We start from the raw sequence: 22,935 nt of genomic DNA on the forward strand, positions 1-22,935 counted from the left end.
CCATTTCCCTTGCCTGCTTTCCTTCTAATCATGATATATCTCTTATGTCAAATCCTTTCATACTTGCCAGAAGTAGCCTTACTGAGAAGGGATTCTTGTATGTGCAGCAGCCCTAGCCATGGAAATTTAATTGCAGAGAGGTTCCCAGTGTTTTCTAATCTGCGTGGTGCAATTGCAGCATAATTCCCTTGGAATTAGTGAATCAGAATAAAGTTTTGTTTTAACATGTATCTTAATGCATGATCTTCAGATTTGAGTCTTTGCAAGCACCTCTTGAAGGGAGGCGTAAGTTACTGGAAGCTGCCGTGGATCTGTATGAGTTCTATCACTATCATGACATGGAGCTGAACTGGATTAATGAACGACTGCCTGTTGCCCATTCCACTAACTGTGGGAAGTCTTTGGATGTGGCTCAAAGCCTACTGCAAAAACACAAGGTAACTCCTTTCATCAGGTGCATTATAGCATGATGGCACATTGCGCTTCATCCAGACCTGCAACCCAGCAGCTGCAGAGTTCTCCATTGCCTCTAGGGAGGTTGTTGCAATCAAAATCCAGGGCTGGGCTCTCAGTGAGGTATAATCCAGCAGTAGCTCAGTTAAAATGGTTCTAGCAGCCTGAGACAAGTCTCCAATGTGGTGGTGATTTTCAGAGCAAACACGGAACTGTGGGAACTGCAAAATTTATCATGTTTTACAATATTATATTCTGAGAAAGTTTGTAGCTCTTCCCATTAAAATTACATTTTAAAAACCTCACACACACACACACACACATATATATATGGATATATATATATATATATATATATATATATAGGTGCAGTGGTCTGCAAAAGATTGGCCCTTATATTCTCATCCTATATTTACTGCTCTCATGATGCAGGCAATGTCATCCTGAGCTTTGTGCATTCTAGATGCTCTAGGACAGCATAGAACTGCCATTTAATATTTATTTTAGTTCCACATTTTTTTCTAAAATGTTTTGAACAAACCACAGTCAATATATGCATAAAGACAGGTTAATACTGATTTCTGGAGAGTTAGATTCTTTGCAGCAGCTCCTCACAGACAAAGGCAGCTCAGAGCTGCCCTGGATCATTGGCAGCATTGAATTTTATAGCAGCTGGATTGCAAATTCAGTGGGAAGGGGCATAGGACCAGTGGAGGCTTTACAGAGCAAGAGCTGGGAGTCTAACATCATTCATGGTGGCATGGTACTGTTAACAGTGTCTCTCTTCCCATCATCCTCCAGTCTCTTCAGCTTTTGTGATATTTCCTTTTCCCACCAGCAACCCAACACTCTTTCCTTAATCATCCAGCTTTGCCTCCCATCCCCTGTTCATCTGCTCTGTCTCATGAACCTCCCTGGCTGCTGAGCAGGGGTTGAGGCAGGAGCACAGGAAGAAGAAGGGGTAGAATGGGCCAGAATACTGGGCCAGGGACTTTGGTGAGGAGAGTTGAGGGTGGAGGGAAGATGAGGGGAGCTGTCACCATACAGACTGTCTGCTTCCTCAGTGGAAGTACCAACAGAAGAGTATTATACATGCAGGGCTGGGAGAGGCAGCCCAGGTGGCAGCTGCTGCAGAAACAGGCATTGTATCCACAGACACAGACAACTTCTGTAGTCTCTCCACCATCAGCAGCCGCCAGTTTTGCTTATGCCTAGAAGAGCACATAGAAATTTCTTTGCACACACCCTTCCTGTTGTTCTCATCTTCCTCCTTTTACATTCCCAGGAATTGCAGGCAGAAATGAATGCCCACAAACAGCAAGTCCAACGGGTCCTAGATAAAGGAAGGACAATGGTTGTGGGCCAGCACTCCTCGTCTCGGAGAATAAATGAGAAATGCCAGGAGCTGGTGGTTGCTTGGCAGGGTCTGGAGAAGGCCTGCGAGGAAAGAATGAAGCAGCTGCAGCACTCAGTTGGCTTCCAGGAGGTACAAATTACAGCCAAGTACTTAACATAATAGCCTCTTCAGACAAATAAGAGGACCAAAGTTTTAAAGTAAATAACAAAACAGCTTTAATCTCATCCTTTGCTGGGGCTTGACTTCACTTTAGCTGCTTCATGCCAAACTCATGGGAATGGAGGGCTGGTCTGCACAGCTGAATGCAACCCCCCTAGCCTGGAGTTCATGCTCTAGAGGTGTGAATTGGACGTTGTACCCATCCCTTGATGGCTGAGTGTAAGACATACATTTCTCCGAGTAGTGGTTCCTTTCTCAGTAGCCCTGTACAGGCTCAAGCTTTAACTTAAGTACTACAGTAGGTCCTGAAACGGCCCTTCACACTGGTGTATTATGACAAGTAAATAAGAAATGAAGGGATCTCTTGCACCATCCAGTCTCTGTCTACGTTATGTAACAATAACTTAAAATGATATTCAGAAACTGACAAAGCTATCAGTTAAACTAACCAATAAAGCCACCTCAGAACAAGATAGAACTTTTGGCTCTAATATTTCAACAAGGTATTGGCCTATAAGTTTAGCCTGTTTTTAAAAAAGCACATGCAAATATTTACCTAACTAATCCAAATTTTCTGTCATCAGTGTATCATTAACATTGCAGTTACCCATCTGACATGCGGTTCTGTAGACACAAGTAGCAGCTGTACAGAGTTAACATGCATTCCTGAAGTATGTTGCCTGGAGAATTTGGTCATCTCTGGCTCTTATTTCTTCCATCCAAAAATACAGCAGTCCACACCGCAGGGTTTATGAAGCCTGATTTTCATAGGTGACTTGAACTTCTCAGAAAGGGCCAAGAGAGATATTACATTGATATTATATCGTTAGTATTTACCCCTAGTGAATGACATAAAGGAAGAGTCAAGTAAGGATACTGATGTGAAGAAAGAAAAATGAGACAACTAGAAACTTATTTCTGGGGCTTTGGTGTCTATAGAAGGTCTTAATGATCCTGCATGGAAATCTTCCATTTGTGGCCTTTTTCATCTGCATATGATTTGACAGAACAACAGTATGCCTAAAATCCTCGTAATAGTTTCCAATTTATAAACAGGTTCTATAGCTTAATTTGCCATTTAGAAGAGCATTTTTCAGAGAGTTAAAAGCTAACTAATTCTTCCCTGAATTTGCTGCCTAGCAATAATGAAAGCTAACTTGTACCAAGCCAACTTAGTCTGGTTATGTGGAACGGTAGTTCTTCGGATCAAGTATTCTTCATTTGTTATTCTGTAAGTCCTCACAGCAAATCTTACACTATGCCCTCCAGTTAGAAATTATCAAATCAAGAAAATGACACAAATATTGTGGAAATTGAGGGAGAAACTAATTTGCCTTATCTTTAACTGATAGTTTTTAATGAACACCTCTGACGTGGAGGCTTGGATAGCAGAAAAACGTCCACTTGTGACAAGCAAGGAGTATGGTAAGGATGAAGATGGAACACTGAAACTCCTTCAAAAACATAAGGTATTTCCAAACAGAAAGTATTTCAAAAGCTTTTTAATATTTCTTGAAGAATTAGTATGGAATGATCAGAGTTGGTATCCATGGATAAGTTAAAGAACTGAGTTGCTCTGTTACTTTGGGAAAGAATTGCCCCTCTCGGGTTTGGATTCATGGATCCATTGATAAATCAGTGGTTCAAGAAAGCTTGAATCTTCTCAGTCTGTGTGTCATGCTCTGGAATAGCAGTGCCTCAGAGCTCCATAAGGGTAATATACTCATGCTGTGGGGTGCAAGAAACACACTGTGTCAAATAAGACCACTCAGCTCCAGCAGACTAGGGAGTGGTGTTGACTAGCTACCAAATCCATATCCTAAGGAGTTTCTTGAGTGAAAACACATGCTTGTGAGGTAGGATTTTAAAATTGTAAAGATAGGATGAAAATGCAGAGATCTGTTCATGGTGAGACTGCTTTTATCCCTTCAGAAAAGCGTAAATCTCAGTGAATGTGTAGCAGGGCTTCCCTCTCTCCTGTGGAAGCTGGGCCTTCAGTTTGGTGCTGTCTACACATCATCAAACTTGAAGAGAGAATTTTTCAGATTTGTATGTATAAAAAATATTTCCTCTCTCCTGCATTCCAAAATTACTCCATTTCTCTTTCTTTCTAGTTCATCTATCTGAAAATTGGTGTTAAAGAAGATCAAGAGATCTCTGCTTAAATTCTAAATACTTGCAGGAGCTACACTGGCAGATCTGTCCACCTTTGTGAAATTTTCCATTTCATTAGTGCTTAAGTGTACAGTCATCTTCAAAATATTTCACATTGACATATGTCTATATCTATATGAACACAGAGAAAATATAAATTCAGCATACTAATATAGTTAGATAAAATGTGGTTTAGGGAAAAAGGAGAATGGTGACTTTTCTCATCCTATTTTTCCGAATACAAAACTGACTGTGACCTGGTATCTGCTTTTCAGTCATAATAGAGGCATGCAGAAGCTATAATTTTGTCTTAGAAATGAAGATAAACTATTATTCCAGAAATACCATTCCGTGTTTGTCAACGTGCCAGGACTTTCTAATCTCTTTGTTAGTTTGTTTGAATTTAGGTACAATTTCCCACTCTCCCTTAAAAAATTGATAGAGAATTATATAAATGTGACCAAGTCCAGGAAACTAATGCTTCCAAAAAGTTTTTCTCCACTTTTAATGGTTCAATGATCATACCAGAGGTTGGTGCAAAAGTTCAAATAATGCAGATCTTGGACAAGTGGCTCTTATCTTCTCCGTTTGTCTTCTCCCTGCCAGGCACTGGAGCATGAGATTGCTGTTTATCAGACTTTGTTGAAAGAAATGAGTGAAAGTGCCCAAACTCTTCTTGTGGGCTCCAATCAGTATGTTGACGTTGATGGCCCAAAGGACCAAGTTCACTCAAGACTCCAGGAGTTACAGGAACTAGCAGCAGCAAGGTATGAACTAGAAAAATATATATCTCAACTGACTCATATACATCGCCCCTTAGATCCTGGGTTTGACTTAAAGCCCACTGACGTCAGTAAAGAATGCCTCCAGTTACCTCACTGGGATTTGGATCATGTTCATTTTCTCTTCTTTTTTTAAAATTGTACTTAGGAAATTGTTTGTCTTTGTGCTCGAGTCCTGCGCACTGCTGAGCTTGTTACTACTGATAAGCAAGAACCTTACATTTTGTTCAGGTTGTCCTACTTCACATTAAGGATTTGAGAGGCCCAAAATTTCCTCTTTTCCCTTCATTACCCTCCCGTTAAGTGAGTTGAGATGCTGTGTTATGACTAGCTGTCCTTGTATCTGGAATCTGTCATCAAAAAGAAAGAGACTGTTTTTGAAAAGCTTCCTTAGCATTGCTCATAAATGTCTTGACTCATATTAGGAGAGTGATAATGACAGTTACGCTTATCTCTGTGCCTAGTGGCTGTGTTAATACAGGAAGGCTTTTATCCTTAAATGAGTCATTTACATTCTATTTCACTTCCATTGTGTTACTATTACAGTAAGATATTTAAAACAAGACAGTTTGCTTGTACCTGAAGTTCTTAAACACTTCTAGTTTGTTGTCAGGAAGTAACAAATATTTACTTGAACTATTTAGCTTTTTGCATCAGAAATATTTTACTTAGAAAAGAGGTGGGGCTTAGTAAGTGGAATAACAAATAAATGACTCTGAAAACTACTGTGCTGTGAAACTCAGCCAGCTACGCTGAGTTTGCTGGCCAACTGCAATTGTCCTACAGCATCTTTTGCAACCTAGAGAACTAAAGTGACACCTTTCATTAAAGAGAATGAATCTTGGTAGGGAGAGGTCTGAGGGATCAGTAGGAAGAAAATTACTCATCGCCCTCCTCTTTAATCCCTTAGTCTCAATGTCTTGTCTTGTCTTTTCTCCTGTTCCCAATAGAGGGAAGAAGCTGGATGAGACTCTTATCTTGCATGAATTCCTGCGGGAGTATGAAGATCTGCAGGACTGGATCACCCAACAGAAACAAGTAGCCAGCTCTGAAGACTATGGAAATGACTACAAGCATGTCTTGGTGAGGTTTTTGGACAACAGATCGAAAATCAACTGAACAGTGTGGAGTGGGACTGTTAAAAGGTTACAGCATTATCCTTGAAAACTTAGAAAGCAGCATAAGAAATAAGAAACTGGGAGAGGGGAAGAGAAAAGGGGGGAGGAGTGGATGAAAAGGATTGACTGGTAATGACAGGCAGGCAGTGTTGCCTAACTCTTACATCCTGTTACCACAAGAGAGATGGCTAGAAAGAGGGTTGGGCTACACAAAACAACTGCATGCTAAAATGTTTGCATCTTCAGAGATTCAGAGTTCAACCACGTTCTATTTTTGATAATCAGATATTTAAATGTGGTGCCCACTAAGCAGTTTTTATCATTGCTAATGTGAGAAAATTCTGTGTGCTAAATGCTAATGTATGGGCAGCTACATTTATACCTCTCAATATCCTCATTTTTATCATTTATTTCAAAATATCTTTTGTTGTAAATCTGGGAATTGGACTACAGCATTCACTTATAGTACCGAACACGTTTGAGTTCATGATGTAAGCACATATCATTTAATAATTGAAATTCATTGTACATTGAATAAAATGTGCCTATTTCTATGCCCCATAACATTATCCTGCCTCCTGTCTGTCTCACAGATCTCATGCTTTTGCTACCAATCTGTAGATCATCATGGTCATTGGAGGTAAAATCCAGTGATTAACATCTTGTTCTGAAGTTTCTTCATCTCCAAATGTGATCAGCCTTTGGGCCCTGTTCTCACAGCTGAGCAGGTATGCTTGGGAAAAACAGCACGCAAAATGACTTCTTGTTGTTTTTCCTTCATAAGCAACTTTGTGCCAAATACGACGCATTTCGACGCCAGTTGGAAACAGCTGGGAAGAGAGTTGTGGTTTGCCAGCAGCTAGCAGAAAATTTGCTGAACTGTGGCTATTCTGAGTCCCAGGAAATCCGACAGAAGCAGAAGGAGCTAAGGTAGGAGACTTGTGCTAGCTCTGTACTACTTTCTCATTCAGCTCCTTTGCAAAGAGGAGGAAATGAGGAAAAAAAAGAAAAGGATAAGGCACTTACTCCCAGTTCTCTAACTGCAAAGTGTGTGATTTGTTCACTGGCACAGAACTGCTCCGTGCTTCCTTTAAAAATAGACTACTGTAGAGCAGACTCTATCTCCTTGCTGATATAGCTTCTTGCAAATTGTATCAGAGACGCTTTGCGAGCAAGGGGTCAATGAACTTCCTTTGCCCTTTGAAACAAGATCGCCTAACTGAAGGGCTGGGAGTTTAGTTGCACCCTTATTGCTTCTGCTTCTGAAGTTTGAACCCCATGACTGTTCTTTGCAGTCATTAAGATCATCTTTGCTTCTCATACTATCTGGCACTGGTCTAAACTAGTCCCAAAGAGAAGGATGATGAAATAGTAGGGTCTGGCCCAGTCCTCATCCCAATCCTCTGCAAACAATCTCTTTGCTCCTCGTACCACATATTAAGAAGCCAGAGACCAGCAGCAGCAGGGGAGGAGAAGGCCTGCTGCTGACTTTAGCAAATCCCCATATCCCATGGTGTCAGATGTACTGCTGGGCAGATGCAGCACTTACTGACTCTCCTGAATATGTCAGTGGAAATCAACAGAGGGCCTACTTTGGTCATCTGTTTGATGTTTAGATCAGTGTGGAAGTTTTAGGGAGGCAGCCTCAGGTAGGAGAGGAACTGCTGTCCCCCTTTTAGAGCATATCTGTGTACTTCATCCAGGAGTCCATCCACCTTGCTATCTTCCTCCTCTCCTCCCATGTAGTTGCATCAGGTTGTGAAGCAACATGTGGATCCTGAAGCATGTGTTGCAGAGGGACATCCTTACGTAGGGGCATCCATGTAAGTACCTGGAGCAGAGAGGAAGACACAGACAGAATAAGGCGAGGGACATGTTCTGCCCCTCAGAGTTGCTTTGACAGAACTTAATGGCAGGACTGAAAAGAAGAAATAAAAATAAGAGGAGGTCTTGTTTTTAAGCTTTCTTCAAACTGTTAATCTCATTACTCGTATTTTGCATGTTTTATATGCTTCCTCTCCCCATGCTCCTTTGTAGGAATTCCTGGGAGGAGCTATTGGAAATTACCAGATTACAAGGTGAGCGACTAAGAGATGCTGAAGCGATTCACAAGTGTTACCAAGACCTAACAGATGCTCTGGCCCATATTGAGGTAAAAAAAAAATAAAATAAAAAATAAAAAGGAAAACTGAATAGTGAGAACTTTCATTTCAGTGTAATTTATACAGTGTTCTTATCATTTTTAGCATGCCTGCTGCTGACTTTTACGTATTCCCAGTGAGTAACTGCATCTTACTCAAGGTTCTCAAAAAATTCTAGGTAATCCTCAGGTGCCTGACAGGACAATTCATGAGACCACTGGTGAAACTAAGTCTAGTTAGACTTGCTTATTTTGAAGAAGCTGAGTAACCAGGCCTTGAACTGAATTGTCGCATAGTGTAATACATACTGTAATGTTGTTTCCAGTCATCAAGTCAGATTTTAAAACTGTTCACTGCCTCCTTGTGCTCCTTCCTTTACACTATTGGACCTCTATGCACTGAAGAAAGAACTCTCTTGAAAAAAAAAGTTTGGATTACAGTGACCATTAGCCTAGGAGGGTGTCACGCAATCTTGTGACCTGATGTCAGAAGTAGGGCCAAAAATGAGTCCTTTTCCTCCTTTCTGGTACCCAGTATTGGCAATAACTTCAAATAGTCATAGGAGGACAGGAGGAGAAGTCCCAGTGAAAATCTTCAGCCTTACATTTTATCTGCACATCCCAAAGAATTTAATGGGAAACCACATCCTTACTATACTGAAAGGTGCGGTCATCCTAATGGAGATGTGTATAGGAGGATGTGATCCATCAGAGCCTTCACTGCATGCAAGGCAACGGGACTTTGTTAGGTTACAGGCAGCAGATTTTCCACTTGTTTGTGCTAGCAGAGGCTGCCCTATTCAACTATGTTATTCCTGTTTTCTTTCCCTGTTGTAAACAGAAAAGCAAATGTCTCATATTTCACTGTACACCACCTGGAGTTTTCAGAACCTGGTGCATATTTAACTTCAATACTTCAATTATTAATTCTGTGGCTGTGACAAGTGATATTTCAGAAATGCCCCAGAGACTGGCTTAAACCCTGCACTGGATTTGGCTCAGGCAGTGACAATTTACATTTCTTGCATCTTATTCTGTTAATAAGCTTCTAAGTGAGATAGCAATTCAGTCGTCATGTCTATCCTTTCATGTACCAGCTGCTGAGATGTTTGGCAGAGAGTGTCATTTCTATTAGGAACATAGGACTAGAAGATACCTCTTAAGTGACCAAGTCCAATATTATCATATCGTAAGCAACCATACTGTCCTTTTACAGCCTTAACAAAATGTGTTGTTAGTGAGCCCCAACCTGCCTGTGAATCTATTATAAAAATGTTCTTCTCTGATGGTTGGAAATATTCTTCTAATTTTCACCTAAACTGACCTGAAGCAAATTTCGAACCATTTTATTCTAGTGACAATGTTGTCCTCCAGCTAAAATACCTTTTCTTTTTCCTTGCTGTGCTGCCAGTACATGTCTGCATAACAGCTATATGCCCCTCAGAACCTTTATTGAGCAAAATAAATGTTTGTCTCCTCTTTTATGATGGTCTCTCAGTTGCTCTCATCTTTACAATAATCCTTCTTTGCATGTGTCTCTTTTTTAACACATCTTTACTGAGCAGGTGTGAGTAAGTTTGTATGTAAAGGTGGTTCACAAATAGTCCACATGCATGCCAAAGAATGGCCTGAGACTACTGATTTTTAGCGCTATTTTCAGAGCTCACCAATGGTCACTGCAATAGCTATTTAAGATAGATTCCAAGCTCAGGACCTGTAGGAATTTTTTTGTGCATTGCCTAATCGAGAAAAGACGATCGTTGGTCTCTCACAGCTCAGCTGAGTAGCTCAATCACTGACACACTTAGCAGTGTAAGGACAGATGTGCTAGGACAGATTTTTCTGGCTTCTCCTTATCCGGCACAGGTCCTTACCTGTGCAGTATGCAGAACACTACACAAAATTACTGAAGTAGACTTCTAATGTGTTTTGCTTGGAAGCATTAAGTAACAAAGCTTGCACTGATTTCTTCCTTGCTAGGAAAAGTCCAAAAGTATTCCAGATGACATTGCTAAAGACATGAGAGGTGTTCAAACCCAGCTCCGCAACCATGTGGCCCTGGAGCATGAGCTTATTGGGAATGAGCAACAGGTAATGAAAATTCATGATCTTTAATGGGTAGCCAAAATCCAAATTTCCAGTACAATCATAGTATTAATTTGCTGTTATATACTTACTGCTGTAAGAACCTAGAAAAGGCCAAGGTTCTTCCTCAGAGTCTTCTACTTTTTTAAGACATTTAAGGTCTGATGGAAACGATGAAATGAGTCATTTAAAACCTTTTAAAAAGGGAACATGTTATAATGAGAGTTGACTTTTGAAATGACTCACAGGAATGCCTCTGATCACTGTTTGAAGTGTATGATTATACCAAGCTTTATGATGTGTTTACCTCTTTGTTCAAAGCATGCAGGGTAATTGCAAGGAAAAATCCAGAATCTCTTCTATGTGCAGAGAAATTCAATATTTATTGAACACAAAATGAACAATTGACTACAGAGGATTACAGAAGGAAGGGTGGGGGGGCCGTCTGGGAATTAAAACAAGTTTAGAGGGTTTGAGATTGGACTGCGAGAAAGAAGAGAAAGGTAGGGCTTGTTATACAAACTTGTGAAAAACATCAGCTCGTGAGAACAGCTGTTGCTTAGAAAGCTTCCTCTTATATAATAGATTTGGTTAACTTCAACTAGACCAATAAAATCTTTTTATCTCTTTGTTTAATAAACGTAGCATTTGAGTTAACACAGCATGCATTATATTGAGATTACTAAAGTAGTTATCCCAATACTCCTTATCAGTAGCCTGATATCTTGGCCTTATGGCAGATAAAAATTGATCCCATCAGGTGCTTGTTACTTTTCGAGGTGAAAGAGCATGGGATATGCATGAAGAGAATGTAGTGGCAATTACTGTAAACACCAGGGAGAACAAGGTATGAGTAGTTATTCTTTGCATTAGTTTTATAGTATATTCTTGTGAGGATCCCATTTTAGTAAGTGGTATGATAGAAAAAAAGAAACAAAAAATATCTGCCTGTTTGAAAAGTGCTGAAAAGTGTGATGAGCCCTGGCAAACACTGGATGTCACTGTTATTCCACAGAACTGAAATGAGGGAAGTTTTTGTTTAGCGTGGAAAAACCTAGATATGAGAATGTTACTTGAACTATAGTGTCATGTACAGGTAACTTATCCCTTGTCATTGTTTCTGTAATGTTAGCTAGATCTTTATAACTCACTCCTACCTTCTTCTTTCCTTCCTGCGTACAGCTGCAGGAGCTGATTCTCTCTGCAGATCATGTGCTGGCCCACTGCTCCAAGAAACAGGCAGCAGACCTGAAAGGAAAGCAGCAGGCAATAGTGACAAACTGGAAGGCCCTGAAGTCTAAAGTGGAACTGCGCAAGGAACTTCTGGAACAAGCATACAAGCTTTACCAGTTTCAAGCACACGTAAGCACTTCTATCTTCCGTCCTTTGGCACACAGGGAAAGCTGCCTTCAGTGTGTGTCAATCATGGGTGGACTTCTGAGCTGCAAAGGTTGATGTGAAAAGTTGCTGGAGTTGTGTTATTCACCTAGTATTAAGTGCTTGCAGCTATTTAGAAAGGTGTTAGAGGATAAGAATCTTCTGCCCCTTGGAGTAAGGGGAGCTTGTGTTCAATAACATATGAGTTATTTGAGAGCTGTCAGAGGTGGTCACCCCTTTGCAGGAATAGTGGTGGATGGACCTAATTTTCAAATGTGCTGCAACTCCCACTGAGTAAGAGTAATAAAAATAGGTATCAGCTTTCTATTTATAATGGACAGAAGCTTTTCTGTCTCTCCCTCTCCCTCTTTCAAAGTTTACTCTGTATTCAGTGCATCCAGTAATCTTCAGTTAACTTACTTCATAAAATGTATTCAACACAACTCGCTGGTCTCTGTTGCGTCGTAGTAGTAACCTCTCAATTTGCTTAAACACAGTGACTTACGTATATCAGCACAATATTATTAACTACAAGACATGGTAATTGTCACCAAAGAACTCAGCAGGTCATGGAAAACTAAGTGAATGACAACAGTTGCAGTGAAATCAGTTGAGTTACTCCACAGTAAATTAATGGATTATTGCTGCAAGTACTGCGGTGGCAGGTACAAAACTGTGAGAGCCCTCTTTTATGAAATGCTATATAAGATATGGGTGAGGAAGGCCAATCCATTGTGATATGAATGCTGAGTATGGTGTTCCTGTGGTTCAGGTGATCCTATGCTTTGGCTGTTCCACGTGTAACTTCGGGGTCAGTTAGAGATGCCTCCAAGATGCGGTAGTTCATGAGCTGTTTCCACGTTTTCTGGGAAGCAGAGAAGAGCCAGGGTGTGGTCCCCTGGGTGAAACATCCCATATGCTTGTTTTAGGGGTGTTACTTGGAAGCAGGACCACAACAGATCAGATGTGATGCCTTGTGTTAGCATGAAAGGCTTCTGTGTGTTAGGGAAAGCCACTCTAAGTCTAAAGCTTTAAGTTTAGCTAAAGGTAAAAGGGGCTTGTGGCACTTTGTTTTCTGGAATTGTCTTTTTAGCTGTTAAGACTTCATTTTATGAAAAATTCTTGTGCAAGGCTGTTGAGAAGGAAATAGAATAAATTAGAATATTAATTCAGGAAAATTAGAGCGGTTCTACAAATGTAGGCGGAAGGTCCATCTGCCCAGTATCCTCTTCTGGGCAGTGATCCAAAGCAGACATCTAGGGAAGACCATAAGTACAGGGCAAGCGTCTTCTCATATGTATTCTTCTAAAATGTATTAGCTTCTGGAAATCTTCAGCTGGGGCACAGCTTCATCAAGAGACAATACTTCGACGGATTTGTCCATTCAAACACAGTCGCTGAGAATTCTTTTTGGTGTTTTTTTTTTTTTTTTTCCAAAATTGATTTCATATGCTTAGTTACTGAGGATATGCTGGTGGTGAGCTGCTTCTTAATTTCTGGTTTTGGGGCTGTACACGATACAAACACCCCGGTTTGAATTTTATCTGAAATCTCTAATGCGTCCTATCTGAATGGAAAACCTATAACCATTGCTTACTCTGGAAAAATGCATCCTCTCATCTGCATTGCTAAGTTTGCAAGCAATAAACACTATATATAATGTACAAATCCATCAGTACTTGATGGAGAAGATTATATCGTCATTAAAACATTTCCTACCATCATAAAACAAAATGACAAAAGCAGGTGACTGCACTCCCAGCGACATGTCCAGGTGAAATTATGCCCCAAGCATCTGCTTTCTTTGGTGCCAGTCTGCCGACAAGAAATATTTCTAATCCTCTCAATTTTAACCTCCTTTCCCGACAATAATTTTCCCAAAATGATTTGGCAAGTTCTATGACTCCATCTTTCTGCCCAGATGGGTCAAGGCAGGGTTATCACAATCTAATGGCTGTAAGAATCTCAGTGGCTCCAGGGTAGGTTAGAGCAGATTTGCTGCAGAACATCCTCTATATTGCTGAGCACAAGAGACAGCTTTGCTTACTTTCCTCTTTCAGATATGCTAAGAGATCCGCTAAGTTACTTAATTTTAGGCACAGCTGCCCAGTGTATTTTTTTCATTAGTTTTTTTCACATGCAGAGCCCGTAGGGCTTTTTCATTACGCAATTCTGCACAGATTAAAAAGCAGAACAGCAATGAAATATCTACAGATCTCTCCATGAAATGAGAATTCTGCATAATCATCTAGTGTATCTCCTTGCTTCGCATCAAGTATGATTTCACTCTGACTAAACAGCAGATCTGGTCATACCTGACAGCAGGCAGTAAGAGAAGAGGGCTCCAAATCTTCCAAGAAAGTCTGTGAAGGAATCAGAATTTCGAATTATACTTCCAAGTGTTGCTGAATTGCTCTGAAGATAGTGCTAGGATTTCCATGGCTTCAGTCTGGCCCTGCTTAGGAGTTTCTTGCAGACACATACCTGGTTTATCCTTAAATGTTGCTGGCAGTGGCAGTCCATTAACCTCTTGTTGGCTCCTAACTTGCTCCATTGCATTAAATAGCCTGATATTTATGGTTTTTTTCTGGATTTTTTCCTAATGCTTAGCTTAAGTCTCAGGGAGTCTTAGACGTTTGCACTGTGCCAAGTGCAATGTCAGTGTCTTCAGTGACATTCAGCTCTACATGAATTATAGTTCTGCAAATGAAAATAATGCCAACACATGTTGGGCCCATTTAAAGGACTGCAGCCACTAGGAAGAGTCACATAGTAGCTATGTTACCTGACTTTAAGAAAAAAGCATCTTGCTTTAAAACCTAGACCCTCAGAACCCCAAACTGGACAAGCTGAATTTTTGGCGCTTTTCTGAAAACATTTATTTCTAGAAGGATGGTTCTCTAGCCAGCTTTAAGCTGTACCAAATTTTAATAATATAGATAAAATCCATGCATAAAGTGGAACAGGCAGAAGCTATTTCCATTACATATTTTCCTTCAGTGGGAAAAACAGCAACCATTCATCAGAGAGATTTTTTAGCTTTCTGCAGTAAAAGAGGGTTTTTTTAAACACTAGTTGCTTGTAAAACTCTTTTAAAATACAGTAGAAATCTAAAAGACCATTTACTACATCAGTTCAAACAATCCAGACACAATTAAAGTGTAACAAAACTTAATTCATCATCCCATATAATCCCCTGTGCATTCCCTTGATGTCCTATTTTTACCGAGTGACATATAAGAGGGCAACACCTATTTATTACAGAATCAAATGAGATGCCAAAAATAAGTGGGCTGGTAAAGGTGCTATAAATCAAGTGCAGAAAATGACACACAAAAAATGTCAATTTATTTTTAGTTGCCCACATTTTGTCAGCTACAAAATGAAAACAATCCTCAGGGTTTTGTTTAAGAATTTTCTTGCTAATAATTGCCTCAACTGAATGCCTCAGACATTTTCAGATGTTGTAAATCTATGTATGTTTATTGGTTTGTCCGAGTTTGAAAGTATATTAGCAGTACATCCTTGTTTCTTCCAGAATTGCGTTCTATGACAACCTCAGTCATATAGTTCCACAAAGCAAGAGTTAAAGCTGCATATCTGATATGCTTAATCAAATTTTCCTGACTTACATTTTTCCACCTCTATTAATAGAGTGAACTCATTTTTCTTTCACCTGACAATTCTCACTCCTGTCTTTCACTTTATAATGTGTATTCAGCCTGAGTTTTAAATGGACATGTGTTAGTCTAAGCTAAGGCCTTAAAAAGTAGGGTGATATACTGTTATATCCTCTGAGGAGGAATAGCTCCAGAAAGCACTTAAAAAAGGATGCATGCAAGGACAACAAATAATATTATTTTGTTTGCTGATGTGATATGACACGGTTTGTTTATAGTTATGACATTACAAAAATGTATATGATTTCTTTTAACACAGTGTATAGAAATTTCTGTCCTTCCTTAACAAATTCATAAAGGGGCTATCAGCCTTAATGAAATATTTTCCTTTTTCTCTGTGATTTTTATTAACTATTTTTCACTTGGAGGCAGTCAGGTTATGACTTTACTGTCCGATAACCCAAGCTTCAAACCTAACCTCATTTTTCACATTTTCCTGGGTTCCAGGTGTGGGACTATTTCTCCTGGGCAGCAGAAATGATAAGGGAAATGAAAGCCAAGGAGACCATTCGGGACCTATCTACTAGCAGCCTGAGACTTAACCAGCATCAACAGCTATTAGCAGAGATTGAAGCACGAGAGGAGAAGTATAATCATGTTGTACAGCTAGGACAGTCACTCTTGCAAGATGAGAAAATGAGAACAAGAGAGGTAATTGAAACACATTTGAGTTCAAAGTCACAAATATTTAAAACTGCTTAGCACCAGTGTAACTATCATTTTGTACTGTATAACACTGTAAACATATACATCTGTGCAAGCACTCTCATATAAGGATATGCATGATCTACATTTGCCTCAACGTATTATCTAGCTTGGTCATAGAAACATTGGCCATTTCCTACCTCAGGAGTAGATGAGTGCTGAAGTGCCCTGAGTGCCCACAGCAGGGCACACAAATTCTTTCACACAAATTCTTTCATGCACCTTACAATACTATGTCCGCACCAGACCACACTGGACAAAGACATCTCAATCAAACAAGAAAAGATTCAAAAATATCAGAGGGTATAAAGACTAACTGGAACATTTTCTGTACTAGTGAATTATGCTGGTGTATTTAGTTCCCCAGACATGAAAGACAGAAACCAAAATGTAAACTTACTCGAGACAAGTAGCTTCTAAAATTTTAATAGTATTATTTCTTTTCCAGGATAAGTACCCACTAGTTTATGTTACCCCTGATAATTCTATAGTATGTCTCTTGAATACCTTCCGAAAGCAGAGCGGAGTTCATAAATATTACTCTCCTGTCTGACCAAGATGTCTCCTGAATATTCATTAAATATTGCAATGTATACCTAAAGTAACTAGAAAATTTCTTGACTGCAAAATCCTTTGCTTGTAGAAAAACAGGCAGAAAGAAGTCATTTATCATAAGAAGGTCTGTGTAATTTCAGCTTTCAAACTATGTATATTCACAAAGTCTAACATCGTGATACGTACTCACTGAATGGCAGAATGTGCTATGCCAATACCTATAAAAGTTATCTGTCCTGTGCTGTTATGACTAACGATAAGGGAGCATTACGCTGTGATTCTAGAAGGTGCACTTGAGGAACATTTCTTTCCCTGACACTTGACTTGGGCTGCTATAAACACTGTAAGGAACATTCCTCCATTCCTGAGATGAGCCACCTCTCTGATTATCTGTCTGCCTATATATAAGTGCTAGAACTTGTTTTGCTTTTCTCTGTTTGGTAGTTTTGGCTGAAGTGCCATTTAAGTGACTTATACCTGGCTCTACCTGATTCATTCTCCTTTCACCTAACCCTGGTCCCATGGGCTATGAAGACTAACCAGAGTTTTTCTTTGGGTATTGTGTTCAGATTCAGCAGAAACTACAGGCACTGATGGAAGAGAAGGAAAATGTATACAATGAATGGAAACAGAAGAAGGAGTGGCTGGAGAAAATACACCAAGAGCAGATGTTCTACAAAGATTGGGATCACTTGGACATGCTCCTGAACTCACAGGAAGTAAGTGCATTTATAAACTTGAAACTTGAAATAAGCAGTTAAACTCTTTAAGCAGGTAAACTCTTCCAGGCTAAAAGTGGCACTAATATTCAATTGCAACTTAAAATCCTTGGATCTGGATATAGACAAGATACTCTTTCTGTTACTATTATTTGCATTATGCACTTTGGAGACAGTAAAAGTGTGCCAAGACCTCTCCCTGATTTGTGGGGGAAAAGGGGGAAACAAAAAGATGATCCTTGCTTCAAAGATAATTTCTTGCATATAAACGTAACTGAAGAGGTCACAGATGAGCCTGCAGAGCCATAACAGAAGGGGAAGACAATGGTACAGTATTAGTCAGCATGATAAACAGAGATCTCAGAATACCACTGCCTAACTATTGACATATTGTTTCACAGGCTTCAGAGAAAAAGGAAATTGTAAACAAGAGTTCAAAGGAGGATAGGGAGATTGCTTTAGGGGACATTGCTGGGAACATCCCCAAGGCAGAGGGGGAGTAGTGTTGAGGAAATGTAGCTACAGGAAAATTGATGTTGACAGTATACAGTATACTGACTTCTCTGTTACGCAAGCAAATTGATAGCAATGTGGAGAAAGACTAGGAATTAATTCGACTGTGGGGAGCAGTTGCTTCTGTTTGATGCAGTAGAGAAAAGTGAGCTAGTGGAGTCATGAAGAGCAGGCTGACATCATTAATGCAAAGAGCCTGAAGGATATTCCTTGTAGCATCATTTCACAACCCTTGAAATATATTTTCTTACCAATATTATCTTTTCTCTTTCCTGCCCTTTCCTGGATTAATGGAAACTATTTAAAATAGTTCCTACTTGAGGTCTGACACTTGCTATCACAAATCTATGAGTGTAGAATTCAGATGTCCTTTCCAGATGCTCTGTGCAAAGTCATAGACTGACAGATTGCAGTAGCTGTGCTGAGCTTTGGCATGCTGTCCAGATTGATGGGTTGAAGGTTGCCTAACTGAACAGTTGAAGCAAAACTGCAGAAAGTTAGTACCTTAGGATTTTTTCTTATTGTGGAAAAATCATTCTTAATTCTTCCAGATGAGTAGCAGCATGAAAGAATGACTCCAGATTTGTTTTGGACTTTGGTTCCCACAAGTGCTTTTTCACTGGCACTAAACCTTTAGGAAAAGTGACCATGAGCTGTGCTATGCAGTAATACTTAACTGTTTGGGACCTATGGGACTTTCACTTCTCGCTGACTGCAGGAAATAGATATCTTCAGAATTCCCAGAAGGTAGCTAAACTGATCTGCACCCTGAGTTTGTGTTCAAACTCAAAACCAAGAGTGTTTCTTCTAGCTTCAAATTTCTGAAGGAAAATCTTACACAGTCCTGTCAGTTAAAAAATTTAATTTGTTTCTTAATTAACATGTGGCACAAGTTGCATAATATCTTGTTCCATTCCCTACCAAGCAGTGATACATCATTGCTAAGCTTCTATATGGGTAAAATCATCGGAAAAATGTAGAATTTTGACCACTGTATTCCTTCTGTTATGAAATCGAGATCAGCCAACCCACAGGACACTGAATATGGCATCTGTTTTGCATTATATACCTTAGAGGTGAATATACAGCATAGCTGCTAAGGGCTTGTGTTTCTTCTTGCCATCAGTCATGACTCCTGGTCAGAAAATATTATATTGCTCTTACATGAAAGGGGTTGCACTGGCAATTCTAGTATGCCCCTGGCACATCCTGTACAGTTAAACTGCACTTCATATTACTTGTTTACTCAGCTGAATTTTCCATTGCTACATGCTGCAGTGTAGATGGCCATAAAAATGGAGGGTCTCCATCGCAGCCTGGGTAAAGTCTTTTGTTCGGAGTGGCCAGAGCTGCCACCTGCCACTACTGCAAGTCTCTCCTGCCAGAGCAAAGCCTGTGAATGAAGACAGTGACCTTGAGGAGTGCGAGGGACAGTTCTGTTCTCAGAATCTTTCTCTACATGACTTCCAAGGTGTCTGGTACCCTCTTGTTTTTATTTGTGTGCGTTAAGTATTCACAAGACTGAAAAGCAGATTGTGGATACTTGGCAGTCCCTCACAGCACCCTCTTGCACAGATGCTGTCTCACAGTCATGAAGAATTATACATATAAAAAATTATAATTATGTGCTCACAGAGTTTGTTTTATAAAAAAGAAAAGCAGGTCATTGGGGTGTGCACCATATCAACAAATATCTAATAATGAAATCAGTGACCACGTATCTATCTGAGATTCATCAGAGAGATTGCAAAACACTATAGATTTCCAGGTTCATAATACGGAAAGCACAATCAGCTATATGTCTCCTCCTTTGCTGTCACAGTTACTACCACCACCCACCTATCGTTATGCCTAGAAGAGACCATTATGGATTAGTTCTCAATTTTAATCTAGGAAATGTATGGGAAGAGGAGATACTGAATTTGTTCATAGCCAAAGATAAAAGGAAATTGATCCTCAACGAGCTGTGAGCTCTCAGAAGGAGTTTGGACTCTCACTATTCCTCCAGTTAGCACAGTATTGCAACCAGCTTTTACTCATTTTCCTTTATCATGATGACTCACTCCTGTGATGTCCATTCTGGTCATCTTGGTTTTAACCTACAGTTGACACTGAACTAAAATGCCATGAAGAAAAGGTAGCTGCCCAGAGACATCAGCTTGCCTCGTCACTGAAGAGCATTGGTGAAAGCATATCTTAAATGTATTTCACAAATACCACTGCTCCTTGCTTATTTTAAATCACATTTTTGCTGTCTTTATGTTGCTTTTACTGAGTTGGAACCTGGCTGAGTTGGAGATCACCTCACTGTCCCATGCCATCTGTTTAAGTCCGCAATGAGTATAAACATGGAGAGGTGCAGGCTTGCACTGTCACAAGGCTGAAAAGCCGGACTGAGTCAGAGACTGAATGTGTTTACATCCAAATTAAGTTATACCTTAAAGGAACTTACAGAGTAGCAGCAACAAAGAAAGCCAGTCATTGCAAGAAGAGGTATATTTACTGCTGTTAATGGAGGAACAGAAATGAATTACCTTTTCCTGGACTCCACTCCTTCCTTAATATGCAATGCATCAGCCTGGCTGTGAATAGAAACACCAACACTGTTCTGACTCCTCTGCAGCCAGAACTCCTGTACTGTGGAATATCCCACGTTGCTTTCATTCTCTCATCTCTGTGGGATAGTTCTTCACAGGGGCTTTTCCAACACAGCAGGACTCCCACCTGAATGAGGGAGAAACAGCAAGGAGTGCAAAGCGGTCATTGCAGCAGGCACCATCTGCCTTATAGGTCAGTGATTATAATCTGACAACAAATTGAGGGACCCTATTCCCAATTTGTACTTTATTTCTCTGCATTTCAAGAACAAGTGGAAGAGGAATCTGTTGCTTTTTGATGGATCTCTGTTACTATTATATGAGTTAAAATGTGGCTGCATGGTGACACAGACCCTGCTCCCCAGGGAGACCTGCAAGAGGGCAGGAAAGCAGTCCTTTCAAATGGACTCTTTGGGAAAAGTATTCAGCCCAGACATCAGTTGAAGACTTCCAAACCACTCTTCCAATGGGAATTCTGTCATTTTTTGCCTTCAGAATGGACAGAAGCAAATATGCATTCACAAAGGTTACCGTCAGGCAGACAAATATAAGCAATCTCTCCACTCCTGTGTTTCTTCTGACTGTTGTGTTTAGGGCCAATGTTCAGTCATGTGCATTTCACAGTTGCATAACTGCAAAATATGTGTGTAGGAAACCAGCTTCTATCATCCCATGATTATCAGGTCCTATTTATCCAGAACAAACTTCTTATGCCTTTAAGCAAGTCTCTCCCAGCAGCAAGAAGCAGGGGAAGGAGCGAGGTAACACGGGCTTGTTTTAAACTAAGAACTGCTACTAAGAGCTGCTCTCTTATTCGTTCTCTGTGCCAGTGTGACAGGTTTGACTTCATGCCAGCATCTTATATTACATCCAAGTTACTTAAACCTTCGAAGGATTTCTGCAGAATTTAGTCTAGGATTGTTCTATGCTAAAGAAAATAGAACACATGTGGAGAAAATTAGGCAAATATCTATCTTTTTTATTTTTTTTATTATGAATTCTGTTGTGCCATTGCATGAAACTATTGTAGGAAACTCTCTAAGACCTACAAACTGAGATCCTGCCATTCGGAGTGCTGACAAGCAACAGCTGAAAGAGTGAAGGAAGAAAAAAAAATCGGTTTTGTTTTGAGCAGAAGCAGCAGCCTGTACGCTGCTCCATTCTAACCTTTTCACAGCAACAGATGCATTGCTCAGGTTAGCTCTTTCATTTCTTTCCACAGATGAAATAACAGCAAGTTCACGGGCTGTCTCTGGCAAGCATTTTTGGCTCCCTCCTCCTCTGTCTGCAGTCTCACTGTCAGAGGACTCAGGGAGCAGAGCCTCATGCTCTGTAATTTATCTTTCTGCCCATCCCACTCTAATATCACTTTGCAGAGTTGATAGGAGGTGGTGGCAGTGGCAGTCCTAGAAGAGCTATGCTTTTTATTTTGAATTTGTTTTTTTTTATTTTTTTTTTCCTGAAGAATGTTTATTAACCTCTTGTTCCTTTGCTGCAGAGGAATAATGGAAATTTCCAGTGCCAAAGGAAAAAGGATTAGGCATTGGTTTTAAAAACAGGAGGAAAGGCAAGCTTTTGTGGCTTTGGTTTTGTACCGTTTAGGACTAAGCTGCAGCATGTCATGCAGGGGCTATCGCAGCAAAATTTCATCTGCACCCATCTATGTCTCTACGGTGGAAGTGATGCTGTCTTCCAGCAGAATGACCCCACCTCCTCCTTTTGAATCTGCTGTGCGGGACAGGCTTTTCCAAAAGATGCCAGTGTCGACGTGGTGTCTTCCCACTGGTCAAGCAGTTGCGGAGATCACTCCAGGAAATGCCAGCTCACCACTGAACAGTATGTCTTCTGGGGCTTACTGCACAAGGCTGGATGTTGTCCTGGCACATAGAGACAGGAGAAAAGCTTCTGGGAACACTAATCATTGTGTCAAGCCTTCTGATGTGACATCAACGTGCTCCAGTCCTCCTAGAGACACTCAGGGGAGTGGATATGTGGAGTCTGGCACTTGGTCAACACCTGCATCTTATAAGCAACATTCAGAAAGAGATAAAAATGGTCCTTTGAAGCTTGCCATATCTTTGCCCTCTGATGTTCTTTCCTACAAAGCTCCGCCAAGCTGGACATCACGCCTAGACATTGATCTGTCTGCAATGCCAGCTGTTTCAACAGTCTGCAGCAGAAGTCTGCGGGGTCCTCTAGCACCTTGTGATTCTGTCCCATCACAACAAGGCTATAGCCGGTGTAATGTCCAAATGCCAGACCTCCATGCTTCAATGAAGCTTTATATTTCAACTTGCAGCTTGACAGTAAAGCCTTTTCGAGCAGATTCCCATGGAAAAAGTCATGCTCATTCAAGTCTGTTCATGCCACAACTAGGAAAGGTGTCTGAAAGTCCTGCAGGTCTTCCAACGGGATCATGGAAACCACAAACAGGCTTCTCTTCAGATGGGTCTCCATCCCTTCAAATCACAAGATTTCATATGACTTCTTCTGCCAAATGTCCTGGACTTCCCCAGCAGACTGTATCCAGAGAGATATGGC

General features: G+C 40.4%; 1 protein-coding gene across 1 annotated transcript in view; it reads left to right on the plus strand.

Moving 5' to 3' along the window:
* SPTBN5 (spectrin beta, non-erythrocytic 5) overlaps nucleotides 1–22,935 on the plus strand; it is a 97,863-nt gene that overhangs the window by 27,178 nt on the left and 47,750 nt on the right. Inside the window, exons 23-33 of the mRNA XM_062575883.1 lie at nucleotides 251–437; nucleotides 1,739–1,939; nucleotides 3,322–3,438; nucleotides 4,730–4,890; nucleotides 5,856–5,988; nucleotides 6,808–6,953; nucleotides 8,061–8,175; nucleotides 10,144–10,254; nucleotides 11,431–11,610; nucleotides 15,753–15,956; nucleotides 17,135–17,284. Coding sequence (XP_062431867.1) covers nucleotides 251–437; nucleotides 1,739–1,939; nucleotides 3,322–3,438; nucleotides 4,730–4,890; nucleotides 5,856–5,988; nucleotides 6,808–6,953; nucleotides 8,061–8,175; nucleotides 10,144–10,254; nucleotides 11,431–11,610; nucleotides 15,753–15,956; nucleotides 17,135–17,284 — 1,705 coding nt within the window. The remainder of the gene's footprint in view (nucleotides 1–250; nucleotides 438–1,738; nucleotides 1,940–3,321; nucleotides 3,439–4,729; nucleotides 4,891–5,855; nucleotides 5,989–6,807; nucleotides 6,954–8,060; nucleotides 8,176–10,143; nucleotides 10,255–11,430; nucleotides 11,611–15,752; nucleotides 15,957–17,134; nucleotides 17,285–22,935) is intronic.

Source organism: Rhea pennata, chromosome 5 (assembly GCF_028389875.1).
Source record: "Rhea pennata isolate bPtePen1 chromosome 5, bPtePen1.pri, whole genome shotgun sequence".
Taxonomy (NCBI): Eukaryota; Metazoa; Chordata; class Aves; order Rheiformes; family Rheidae; genus Rhea; species Rhea pennata.